Below are 12,377 nucleotides of genomic sequence, written 5' to 3'. Positions count from 1 at the left end.
GTCTTAAACTCGATCATAACTTTTTCACTCATTGTAAGTCGATGTGTTGTCATTCTTATCTTTGAAAAGTCTGTTGAACTTCCATTTGAAATTGTTTGAAAATATGCAGCTAGCTGTCTCTAATAATTAGAGACATCTATCCATAATCTGGTTGGATACATGTAAATATATTTTATAAGTAGAGTTTTTATTGAAATAAAAGTTACAACCATTTTTAGAACATAATAAGCTTTAACACTAAACCCACTATTTCGGTCCAAATCACCGAGTTCAGTAAAAAATGAGCAAGGTATGGTAAGAGTTTGAAAAAACGTGTCATACGATACCACCCATTCGTTGATTTTTCGTTTCTCCCAAATCACGATTCAAACCAGCACGTGATCCATCGCACTTGCATATGTTTTCTGATCTTGAACCATTTTTTTAAATACCTCATATTTCTGCTGGTGATATCTACATCAACCGGAAAATATAACATTGCCTTGGGTAATTTGCTTTTTGCATGGTTTGAAATTACGATAGATGCAACACGATTAGTGTACTTGACAAACTTATTTTACTCACCTTTTGGAGAGGGCATTAGGTGCTATGAGATTCGCCGTTCCACCCATTTCTCGGATAGCATCTTGTACAGATGGGAAAACTCCTGCAGCACAAGCTCCAAGAATAGCTGCACCCAGCAAAACTGATTCACGCTCATGAGGAATTAATACCGGTAGTCCAACAACGTCTGCTTGAGTATGAACGAATAAAGGATTTTGACTGAGGCCTCCACAAATCAAGACAGTTTCTATGTTATGGCCGGATAACGTGAGTGCTTCTATTATGTGTCTGGTTCCATACTGTAACCAATGGAGCATCACGATGAATGGTCATAAACTGGTAGCGGATTTTAATTACTTTGAAACAAAGTGCGTAAAACTTGATACAGGTGGAGAGGCTGATTTATTACCGCTAAGGCTTGAATAGTTGCCAAGTACAGAACTGCAAGATCCTCTTGATCGGAAGATAAAGATAGGCCTGAAATCTGCAAGTGGATAAATTTGTGAATACAAGATTATGCCATTGTTAAATCAATACGTTTTCATTGGTAGCAAGTCAATTATTCCTTAATTATAACAATAAGGTAAACAAAGCTCAACTTGCCATTCCCCGAAGTTTTACATCGGCTAACGGCGAACGATTTCCATGGAAATCTGGCCAGACATGAATGTTCCTGGTCAGAAATGCTACATCCTGATGCGAATTCTTTTTTGCTAGCGATATCAGAAGGTCCGACAAATATTGTTGAATATGCCTGTGAGGAAGACCTATGATCAGAATTTTTGTCATGTTGGTAATGGAAATTCGTGAAAGTTTAATGGAAAATGAGTGATAAAGGCCACCAACATTTTACCAGTTAGTTGGTGCATGATGGAGGCTGTAGCAGGATGCGAATTAATTATGTGATCCAACAATTTCCCAGTTGCACTTTGACCACCTTCGCTGAGCCAGAATCTAGGAATCATAACACTGTAATACGGACCCCATACACCGTCAACTGTTATCTCTTTATCACTTATCGCCATATGGCATGTTGAGGTACCACAGATTAAGCCTGCAACATTAAACATAACGCCATGCACATTTGCAGTCATCCACCAGTGGCAAGAATAAGTAGTGAACAAATTTAATGGAGTATTACTTAATCTGGAGGAAAAGTTATTTGGAACACCTGGCACGCTACAGCCGATCATTCCAAGTCCCCCCGCATGAGCGTCGATGATTGAAGTACCGACGGGAGTTTTGGGACTGAGTCCTAGTTCGTTTGCAGCTTCTGCCGTCAATCCTAAAGCAACTGGATCCCCAGGAGGCTTCACGTGAGTACCTACATCAATTTAATTTAAATTTAGATAAAAAAATTTTCAAGCAGTATGATTGACAGCCCATCGTGAGTTGTTCCGAATACGCAGTCGGATATTTGTCTCAAGTCAAATTATAATCTAATATTCAGGCTATAAAAGTATGTAATAATGTGATATTGTCAACTCTATGTGCATACCGATTTTCCTCCAGTTATCCTCACTCAGATCAGACAACCCAATTTTGTTAAAGAATTCGGCATTCCAACCATTGTTTCCATCAGGCCCTGCTTTATAATTCCATTTGCATACAAGGGAGCATAGAGATCTATGAAGGGAAAGTTTTCAATGTTGAATTGGTTCAGTGATTGGTAAATATTAAATTATATCCTCAACGGTATGCAGTATAGGTACACCTTGATTGAGATCTAGTGGCGCGCCAAGTCAAAAAATCAGGTAAATCGAACAGCATTTTTGCCCGCAACCAAGAAGTGGGCATATTTTTCTTCATCCAAAGCATCTTGGGCGTTTCCATCTCAAGGGATATCTTTCCACCAACGTATCGGAGCATCTCGTCCTTAGTGCTATTTATAAAAGCGGATTCCGCTTCTGCCCTATGATCCATCCAAAGAATAACATTTTGTTCATCGTTTCCTAGACATAAAAAAATATTCTATGCTTGACATATTTGTCTCGACTTGTGATTGTTAAACTTTACTCTTAATCTTTGAATCAATTATCTCCCCCAATTGCAGTTGATGTTTACATGCTTCTAATGCCGTTTAAACATTAATGGTTTGCTCTTACCAGTCGGGCTCACCGTCACAGGCCTTCCATGTTCATCGAGTGCAACTAATGAACAGGTAGCATCAAACCCGATACCTTTAATTTTTTCCTCAGACACATCTTTAGTGACCGTCTAGATTGCATAAGTGTGTAAATATATTTCTTTCAACAAATCAGATACTGAGATTTTATTAATGAACAGTTTTTCTGTATGATTCATGAAAGGAACTGTATCACAACTTAGAGCTTGAATTATGAAATAGACAAGTATAAGACTAAGGTGGACAATTGGTTCGGGTTCACTGGGTGTCACTATGCAAGAGGAGGCAAACGATCAATCTCATGCTGTAGAAATTGAAAATGGCAATATATAATTTGCTTATCCACATCTATTTCTACAGATAGGTGTCTAATCTGGAATTACAAACAACCTTGACGACATTGCAGACAGCAGACCAAATATCATCTGAAGATTGTTCGAAGAAATTAGGTCGTGGATTGAAGGTCTTGATGGGACAGGTTGCCATATTGATCAACTTCCCATTAGAAGATACAATTGCTGCTCGAGCACTGCCTGTTCCGACATCCACGCCGACAAAATAAATTGACTCCATTGAAGGCGTTTGGCTACTAATATGGCAATTCAGCAAGTGACGAAATATTGACAGTAATTAAATGTTTACTGTGCAGTATATACTGGAATATTACACGCACGTATCTCTACTCGTCTTGGCAATAACTTATTCCGACAAATTGTATCAATGAAATGTACCTTATGTTAACACCGCATCACGTTTATACTTTAAAAGACCTTGATTACTGAGAATTGACCCTGCATGCCATGATAGATAACGGTTTTTACTATCGCACGCACACTATTGGTCTATTATAGAAGCGGAGCTGATTCTAAGCAACGGTCTCATGATATGGTGATGCACGCATACATAGAAACGACATCAAAAACGTTACATTTTATCAATTGCGGTGAATAAAAAAAGATTAGCATGGGAGCGAAAATATATTCAATTACAGTAGTATCTCGTTTTTCCGAGGTAATTTGGGTCGAGTGAAACCTCTGTAAATACGGAGAACATGCACAATCCAGTCTTTTGTTATTCATCACATATTATTAAATATTCTACTATATTTCCGTAAACATATGCATATGAACGTAACTCCGCATGGAATTACGTGTAAACGCGAGAACCTGACAGACACACGTCAATCTTTCGTGCATGCTTGCGTGTTGAATCAACAGATTAAATCAGGGAGGATTGCTTCAACTTGTACAGTCGTGTTTTGCCCCGAGTATGTATAAACAAGGATTTTACGGCACGCATAATTTGTGTATGTCCACCGGCGAGTATCTACGTGGGGATCTGACACTCATGGTAGCTGTGCTCATGGTTACCCCGTGGTGGTGAATTAGATCATAGCTTTCAGAGGATCACAGCTACTTCACCTAACGACCTAACCTGGACGTCAGAGAGGTTTCTCTCTGCGTTAGAGCGTATCAATTTCGTGGTGCGCAACAGCGTCATAAAATTTAACCCGCAACAATGGTTCGTTTCAAGAACAGGTACAAAGTGAACTTTAATTCCTTTTGAGAAACAAAAGTCAGATGTCGAAAAGTGTGAAGCAACTTTCAAATTTTAGAATCTCCAGTGTTCTTACTCAAGCAGAGGTTAGGTTTTTAGAACGAGAGTTTCCTCTGATTGCATCCATCATTGAACCGTCCCGTTGAGCATTTGTACAATTTTCAACGGTTCTTTTCTTTAGGTATGTGACTGTACGTGTGAATCCAGGTGACAAATCTGACAAATGTTTGATACTGAAACCGACTGTTCTTCATCATGCAATACAGCAAAAAGTTGAACTTATGTATGGCGATTTTGGACTTTCTGCCATAAAATCTGGCTTTAATGGTAACGAGACTAATTTAATTTGTTAGCTTACTATATAACTCAAGCTGTATGCCTCAATGTACTCAGAATAATGTTGCAATAAGGATCAAAATTGGTGTTCCAAATAGAATGCTTATAGTCAGTCTATACCAACCGAATAAAATGTCACACTCTTGACAATTATCAGAGTCCAAGTAGCACTGACATGAAAATGCCGCAGTCAGCACAATTCTACATGCAATACCTGACTAAAATGCCCAGCAACTTTCCTGTTTCAAGTAGGAATTCTATTACAGGAATACATTTCTTGGCATTATTTTCGTGTAAAACAAAACTGTTTACTAGGTATTTGTATTCGAGATTGCACGTAAATTTGTGATGACTATGGGATTTTCACATTAGTGATGTTTAGGCTCCAATAATCGTTACAATGAGTGATATTATAATGCTTGGTAAAGACTAACTATAAAAACCAGTTGATCGGTTATCATAAAATTGTGTTTTGTTTATTTAGCTAAATATTTCAATCACCATACAAGGATTGCGTTAATTAAAATTCGACATGGACCACACAGACTTGTCATTGATTCGGTCCGTGCTGTCAGTGAAATTGACAGTAGAATTGCTTCCCTTGACATTATTTATGTTGGGGCTACAATGAAGCACTGCTTTCAATTTATCCAAGTAAGTTTTGTTACCTTAAATCGATAATTTCATAAAGGTTCGTAATTATAATTTGTCCTTAATGTGCTAATGTGCATGCACTTTATTGTGATGTAGAGATATCAGCGGAAAAAATTGGAAAAGATGTGGACGAGCCTGAAAAACTATGAGAAGAAAACGGAAATGAAAGATGCTCTAATGACAATCACACCGATTATGAAAGAATTCAAATGAAGTAAATACATCCAGCCATATCTTTTTTTTTTTTTTTTGTTTCGAGCATTTTGGCACTCTAATTTTTTTTTTTTAAAGCAATGGAACAAATGTATGCGCTGAATATTCCATGAATTAGCAGGATACGTTTTCTATTAATTGTGCTCTGAAGAATTCAAAGAAAACATCTAGGACATCATAGAGCAACCAGCTTTCACGAACAACTGCATTGATGCCTGAAGTAGAAAATCTGTCAAGCTGATTTAAAAAATAAAGGTGAATTCATTTCACCTCTCAACCTGATTTTATCCTGATGGGCTGCAGAGGATAATTAGAGTTAAACAGTATTTTCTGTGACTCTGATTTATTGTTACACAAAGAACAACAACTGGAAACAACCGAAAAGTTGCTGTTCGTGCAATAACGAATAACATTCTAAAGGACCCCTACAAGGGAAAAATCAATAGATACCACGAGGCTTGAATTCAGTTAAGTCTAACTAATCAAACTGTATGTTTTAGAGCCAAATACAAATCATTGAATGCTTGTCACAGGGATATGTTATTTTATTCATACTGTTTTCAAGGGATCGGTGTCCAAGAGTGATAGGCTCACTTTGACAGATTCACCTAGAAGCTGGCGTAATTTTATAGCAAATAATTTCAGGAAGCCTCGTTCTGAATCTGAATGATTGGTGAGTATAACATTAGCTCCAAGATGAATGGCATCCAAAATATCATGGTGTAACATCTCGCCTGTAATGTAGAGGTCTGCCCTCACACCTTTTAAAACAGATGAACCAGAGCCCGCACAGACCGCTATCGAAGTAATCATGTCATCTGTAAAAATGAACCGAGTAAGGAATTAATTAGCGACAACAAACTTATGGTAGATACTGTGAATCATTAAAAACGATTACTACCATACAAAAACGTCTGTATGATATGCCAGTCGAACATAGACTTTTATATATTTCAATTGAAGTACTAATGACAGCAAGACAATATGTGACAAGTTATTTAAATTATGGCATGTCACACTGTGAATTATTCTCGCAGAATGATTCACATCACACATAGTATTAAAGTTTGAAACCTAAATTTCGGATGTTCAGAAATTACATTTTGACGTCACTAAAAGTTTTTTTTCTTCTATATTATTTGAACACGATAATCAGTCAGTAGACTTCCTTAGTCCGGAAATAAATGTGCACTAGAGAGGACGAACGAAAATCGCGCTCCGCGAACTTCGAGCATTGGGTCCTCTATCTCCTAGGTACTGCGCTTCAGGTCCTCTACCTGGTGAATTTTAATTTCCAGAACTAGCGCTCCATAGTTCCGGGGCTCCAGGTTTTATACCTGGTGAATTTCAACTTTTACGACTAGAGCTCTGTAGTTCCTGGGCTCCAGGTGTCAGAACTTATCTTGTCTTAGTAAATTAATCATGTGTATTAATAAATAAATGCGGATAATCACATTCATCGTATCCCTTTGTAGAGTACTGCAATGTCATCGTTTATGTTAATAAGTTGCAAAATTTCAAACGACACACCTGTTTTATTCTAAGGACGTACAGACTGAGGTGATTCGAGGTATATGTACATTTTTTCGTGCATTTATAGGTTCTCAAAGATATTAAGACATTGTATCATCCAAATATTCAAAGACCTACTGAAAACGCTCACCCAATCTATTTAACGATCCTAGCAAGAGCACCAGCATAACGCTAATTATGTAGTCATATATACCTATATGACAATATATATTGTAATGATATATTTTCTTAAAATTGAATATCTATTTACAACGTCATTATCTAGACATGCAGATTCACCAGGTAGACTATTATATATACTTTACATATTACGATGTATACGAATACAACTGTCAAGTAGTCAGTTAAATTTCACTATTTTACGAATATATGGTAAACCGTCAACAGTAGATCTTATCCAATGGAGTGAGCGAGCGCAGCGAGCGAACGAGTACAAAAATCAGCTATACAAGGCAAACTGACCCCGAGCGAGCTTTACAGCTAGTTTTATATTATTTAGAAAAATTACTTGGACCTATTGAAATTTTGTGAACCTCCCATTCGATGGATTTCAGAGACTACATAACTTTAATTGGTTACGTATTAATAATGTAAGTTTTATTTGCCGTATAAGGTTGCAGAAATTCATGTACGTAAGTACAATACTTGGGTGGTCCTTACTTGCGGGTCGAAAAACAAAGCAGGCCATAAAAAAAAAATTTGGTTGTAATGTTTATATTATATCAACTTGTTTTTTTTCTGTTCAATATCCTATTATTTAAGAAACACCGGTAAGAATGTCTGACTTGTTTATACTTTCACAATTCGTGTATGACAAAAAAAAAAAAAGTTCTTCGCCGGAATTTCTTTTCATGTGCTTGTGGAGGCAAGTGATCCCATTGATGTACAGGCTTGAAACTTTATACAGATTTTGTTAAAAATATTTTAGATCAGATTTGGGGGACATCGTAATGAAAATTTTTCCGACCCCTAAATACACGACCACCCGAATACAATAAATATAGTGACATGATATTCTTCTTACCTTGACGTCTGGCACGAGCAAGTCGGACGTGTGGTAAATTTGTTCGTTGTTTAACAATTGTCACTGCGTCGGCTGTAGACACTGGGACTTTTAACGTGCATAGGCGGCCGAAACCGTTTTCAGGATTGACACCAGCTTCAATCGGTTTGCATGTTTCTAAATCTGCAATTTATTGTTCGCAATCCGTTAGTGTTTTGACAAAGATATTGACTTACTTATATATTCAGTCACTTTGAAGATCCAAGTACAGAAATTTGATGCATACATATCAGAGTGAATGTTAAAATAAATTTCGTCGAACTTTAACCCAACTGCCCACAAAATCTGAAATTCACCCTCAAAGCACAGCACTCTATCCTAATCCTAAACCTACGCGCAAAGACGGTGAAATTTGCCTTTAAAATTTATGCATTATTACTTCACTTTCACTATATATTTTATCGTGAGTCTAACTATTTTCCAAAAGAATCTGTAACTGTGAGAATTTCGTGAGCACTGTTGCTACCATTTGGTAAAAATATTAACATCGCCTATGGCTCATTCTATGTTAGCTGTACGCTACTGAGAAATTAAAAAAAGTTAAATTCAGATTGTCTACAACTGACAGAGACTGCCCCATGGGCGATATTAATAATCCTACAAAATAATAACATCAGTGATTACTAGCTCCTCAGTTATAAATTTTTAATAAAATATACCTATAGTAAAAGTGAAGTGAAAGCGTACGTATATTGAATGGCGAAATTCACACGCCTAACGCGAGGCTTTAGGATTGAGACGACCACTGTAGTCTAGTAGAGAATTTCATCGATTAATTTGAAACTGATTTAGTGGCCTGTCAAAATTTTATAAAGCCTAGTTTAAGAACCACATTAATGCATATGGAAGGGCTATCTGAAAGGGAAGCAGCATCCTATCTAGGTATGTATAGGCATCATCCAAACTATTGATTTTGGATATTTTAATAGAATGGCCAGTCATTCAATACCAGAGAACCTCCCATCATGAGCTTCAATTTTTAATACATATATATATTATGTATCTGCCTACCAAAGGCTCCTGCCAACCAATCATTCAATCCTCCCTTCACTGAATCAAAGCTCGTATGGGGAGAGTACAGGGCAATTTTATTCTCTATACAGGTGCTAGCGATGCGTTCCTAGTTATTTGTCAATCAAAGAAAGTATATTAATAAGTCATGTGAGTTTTGTATAAATTCAATACACTAGTTTCTTGCCAAATATTACCTTCCATGTACGAGTTGTAATTGACTTCAGAGGACTGAATATCGGTGGATGATATGAAATAATTAGATCTGCATTTAAATCAATAGCCTCTTGCATTACATCCTCGGTAAGATCATTGGTGATGAGTGTGTGCGTAATTAACTTCGATTTTGTTGGTTCAATGAGCAGGCCAACGTTATCCCAGGAAGCCGCTAGCTCGATCGGGGCAAACGAGTGAATAGCATCCAAGACTTGGCTTAGCGCTAGTCCCTCCCTAGTAGAGTCCAGATCTCCCATTCTAGATGTTACGTGATGGTATTTGAGAAGCTTATACAGACCGTGAGTTCTGAATAGAAGTCTCGATACAACCGTTGAATGAATGTGCATTTATAGTTGTTTATCTGCAACAGAGATATACGAAGAGGTTTAATTATTACACAGAATGCATATGTGTTCAAGAAGCGAATGATTTGTAATTTTCGTTGATGAAAGAGAAATGCAGAAATGTCATTCGTAACATGATTTGTAGAACGAATGAAGAAAATTTCCAGTATCAACATTTTTATCATGCGTTTACATTTCATATATTGTGGGTGGGGAAAAAAAATGAAGCCAACAACAGTAGTAGTTTTATATTTACAAATTATTTATTGTTAGGGTTAACAGGATATGTGTACATTTAATTTGGAAAAAACCGATTACTAATAAGTGAGTGCTGAAGCAGGGAAGACAGCAGCTGTGCTTGACTCCCATTTGAGCTGCAACATCAGTGATTGAATGATGTAAGCCTCTTATTCACTGTACAGCCAAATTTTGACAAGCCCGTCGTCGCTTGCCGATGCAAGTTGTCCAGGAACAACAGGATTCCATTGTACAGAGTTGACGTCCTGTGTATGTGCATCATCTGTAGTACAAACCATACTAAAGGAGGGTTGATTTGGATTTGAATCAGTGTCCTCGCGAAATATTCTGATGATATCGTCGCCACATGCTGTGGCAATAAGCCCTGTTAATTTGCACCAGTCAATATCGTATATCGGCCGACTATGGTAGCCTGACAAAGTGCAGCAACACTTCCAAACAGATTCGTTGTTTTCTGTTGATATACCAGCCTCATTACCAGGTTTGTATTCCTGCCATATTTTCACTGTCTTGTCATCGCTGCAGGTTGCCAAACGGTTTCCTGTGCTATCGAAAGACAGGCTCCAAACTGTAGATGTGTGGGAATTCAGAGTTGCCGTGCAGACCCAGTCGCTGTACGCGTCTTCCTTGAAAATTCTCACAGTATCGTCATAGCTAGCTGAGGCCAGGGTATCCTCGTGCGGATGCCATTTTACCTGCAATCATCAGAGTTGCCATTAATTAAGAAGAAATACCGCCATTAGCAAGCAATGCGATATGAATTCACCTTTTTTACATCTTGGGCATGGCATGATATTACAGAAGCACATTCGTATTCATCATCGGCAGCTTCCCAAATCCATACAGATTTATCTCGACTACACGTGGATAATAATTGTCCGCTCCGTGACCAGCTGACACTCTTGACTTCATGCTCGTGTCCTTCTAATGTTACGTTGCACTCGAATTGACCAGCCTTTTTATCCCAAATAGCCGTTGTAGCGTCAAAACTGGCAGATGCGATATAATTTCCACACGGAGACCATGAAACTTCCCTAACCGTTCTCTGGTGGCCTTCAGCCAAGATAGTTTTGACTACCCACTTTGAACTCTCATTCGCCCAAATTCTTATTGTCCTATCCTCGCCACAAGAAGCTAAGCTATTGCCTTTTGGGTGCCAACATACATTCCACACTCTTCCTTTATGACCTGATAAACTCTGTTTCAGTTCCAACGAACCCATCGCTACCTGAAACAGGACGACCCAATTCTAAATGTGCCTAAGCAGGATAGTACCGAGTCTGTCCCACTAATATTCCAGTTACACAAAACTGCACAAGGGATTGACATTCTAATAATCATTTGATATTTACAATAATGATGGTTCATAGATAGCCCGAGAGCCTAATATTGGGCAAACGATACAGGGCACCATAAACAATAGGGAAAAGAACACATTTCTGGTTGCAACATACGCATCATCATGTCTGTTAACGAAGGGAAGTTTTGCTCGTCAGAACAAATGTTAGAGTTGATATAAAATAAAATTCAGAACGTAACGCCTCTTGAATGAAATATCGATTAAATGGTTAAAAAATCAATGAAAATTAATCGAAATGTCAATTCGCACTACATAGTGAACTTTCACGATACACTTCAGACACATTAAATGTTTAATTGTCCAGAATTGGTTGCATAAACTTGAAGTGTCCGAACGATAATTCAAGGCAGCCTCAAATCGAGTGCAACGGGTAAGATTATGTGCAGGCTCTGTTATATCCTAGCCAGAGTTTTGATAAAAGATCGCATTCTGTAACAATCGAAAATCACACACACACAAGAGGTACGAATTATGCTGCCGGTGTTTATCACTTTCAGCGATTGTGTACGCGAAAAATTCTGTTCGCATGGAAATCGGCGTGTCTCGAAAACTTGTTGTGGTTACTCTAATTTTTTCCGAAAAATTTGAAAGAAGAGAACATTAGGTACATTTAGAGTGTTTCGTGTAGGTTCACGCTGTAGTTGCAAATAAACGAAGCGAAAAATAATTGAAAAATTCAAAGGTTCAGATTAGGATCGGGGATCGGACTTGGGTTAGGTTTATTTTTCCAGACGAACCTATGATGCTAGAATGATATTTTATCAATCGCAACGATTATTTCAAAGAGGAGTGTATTGCGACGGCGATAACGAGGACGATTTGCAATTCTTGTGTTTGTCAGAATTCAACTATTTACATTACTTAAAACTATGACCTTGCTTAAAATACATACTCAAGTCAACTCAATCAATCTGGCGATCACTATCCGCGTTGTACGTATGCATGTACGTATGTATTGTACATACATACAGAAATGTAGATGAAAAGACTATCGCTTTCTGAAACTAATTGACTGTGGTAAGGACATGTCGAACTGTGTTTACCATCGCCAAACAGATCGTTAGCTAGTATGGTACAGTGGTATGTGCAGCATAGCCAGATCACAATTCCTGTGCTGCCAATGGCACGCCCGATAAAAGGAACAAACGTAGAGCTCCATGTGAC

General features: G+C 37.8%; 3 protein-coding genes across 11 annotated transcripts; 1 reads left to right on the top strand and 2 right to left on the bottom strand.

Moving 5' to 3' along the window:
- Window positions 1-166: 166 nt before the first annotated feature.
- Window positions 167-3,544, bottom strand: LOC107220741 (FGGY carbohydrate kinase domain-containing protein). Of its 4 annotated transcripts, none has more exons than XM_015659453.2 (10): window positions 3,059-3,544; window positions 2,649-2,760; window positions 2,258-2,495; window positions 2,042-2,169; window positions 1,685-1,867; window positions 1,397-1,597; window positions 1,147-1,310; window positions 953-1,027; window positions 565-842; window positions 167-453 (listed from the first exon to the last, which is right to left on the bottom strand). In XM_015659453.2, the coding sequence occupies exons 1-10, from the start codon at window positions 3,239-3,241 to the stop codon at window positions 366-368; spliced, it is 1,650 nt and encodes a 549-aa protein (XP_015514939.1). In that variant the 5' UTR covers window positions 3,242-3,544; the 3' UTR covers window positions 167-365. The 4 variants fall into 4 exon arrangements, with proteins under 4 accessions (XP_015514939.1, XP_015514940.1, XP_046596972.1 ...); XM_015659454.2 differs by having other exon boundaries at window positions 1,147-1,297; window positions 1,390-1,597; window positions 3,059-3,533; XM_046741016.1 differs by lacking the exon at window positions 2,649-2,760 and having other exon boundaries at window positions 3,059-3,188.
- A 242-nt stretch (window positions 3,545-3,786) lies between these two features.
- Window positions 3,787-5,958, top strand: LOC107220737. 2 transcript variants are annotated; one of them, XM_046741030.1, is made up of 4 exons: window positions 3,787-3,935; window positions 4,407-4,552; window positions 5,046-5,215; window positions 5,312-5,958. In XM_046741030.1, the coding sequence occupies exons 1-4, from the start codon at window positions 3,787-3,789 to the stop codon at window positions 5,426-5,428; spliced, it is 582 nt and encodes a 193-aa protein (XP_046596986.1). In that variant the 3' UTR covers window positions 5,429-5,958. The 2 variants fall into 2 exon arrangements, with proteins under 2 accessions (XP_046596986.1, XP_015514934.1); XM_015659448.2 differs by having other exon boundaries at window positions 3,904-4,206.
- Window positions 5,504-12,355, bottom strand: LOC107220736 (probable cytosolic iron-sulfur protein assembly protein Ciao1). Of its 5 annotated transcripts, none has more exons than XM_046741025.1 (5): window positions 12,257-12,355; window positions 9,233-9,612; window positions 9,036-9,144; window positions 7,986-8,147; window positions 5,504-6,246 (listed from the first exon to the last, which is right to left on the bottom strand). In XM_046741025.1, the coding sequence occupies exons 2-5, from the start codon at window positions 9,596-9,598 to the stop codon at window positions 5,978-5,980; spliced, it is 906 nt and encodes a 301-aa protein (XP_046596981.1). In that variant the 5' UTR covers window positions 9,599-9,612; window positions 12,257-12,355; the 3' UTR covers window positions 5,504-5,977. The 5 variants fall into 5 exon arrangements, with proteins under 5 accessions (XP_046596981.1, XP_015514933.1, XP_046596979.1 ...); XM_015659447.2 differs by lacking the exon at window positions 12,257-12,355 and adding an exon at window positions 12,106-12,250; XM_046741023.1 differs by lacking the exon at window positions 12,257-12,355 and adding an exon at window positions 11,951-12,098.
- Between the last annotated feature and the right edge of the window lie 22 nt (window positions 12,356-12,377).

The sequence above is a fragment of the Neodiprion lecontei genome, chromosome 5 (genome assembly GCF_021901455.1).
Source record: "Neodiprion lecontei isolate iyNeoLeco1 chromosome 5, iyNeoLeco1.1, whole genome shotgun sequence".
NCBI lineage: Eukaryota > Metazoa > Arthropoda > Insecta > Hymenoptera > Diprionidae > Neodiprion > Neodiprion lecontei.
The sequence above is the reverse complement of the archived record's forward strand: the minus strand, read 5'-3'. Positions and strand labels throughout refer to the sequence as shown.

Coding starts and splice junctions, on each gene's coding strand:
- LOC107220741 (XM_015659453.2), bottom strand. CDS start 3,241: ATGGAGTCAATTTATTTTGTCGGCGTGGATGTCGGAACAGGCAGTGCT. Junction 2,496..2,648: donor TGTGACGGTGAGCCCGACTG/GTAAGAGCAAAC, acceptor TTTTATGTCTAG/GAAACGATGAACAAAATGTT. Junction 1,028..1,146: donor ATGTAAAACTTCGGGGAATG/GCAAGTTGAGCT, acceptor ATCCACTTGCAG/ATTTCAGGCCTATCTTTATC.
- LOC107220736 (XM_015659444.2), bottom strand. CDS start 11,075: ATGGGTTCGTTGGAACTGAAACAGAGTTTATCAGGTCATAAAGGAAGA. Junction 10,549..10,619: donor ATGCCCAAGATGTAAAAAAG/GTGAATTCATAT, acceptor TGATGATTGCAG/GTAAAATGGCATCCGCACGA.
- LOC107220737 (XM_046741030.1), top strand. CDS start 3,787: ATGCATATGAACGTAACTCCGCATGGAATTACGTGTAAACGCGAGAAC. Junction 3,936..4,406: donor ACAGTCGTGTTTTGCCCCGA/GTATGTATAAAC, acceptor TCTTTTCTTTAG/GTATGTGACTGTACGTGTGA. Junction 4,553..5,045: donor CATAAAATCTGGCTTTAATG/GTAACGAGACTA, acceptor TTGTTTATTTAG/CTAAATATTTCAATCACCAT.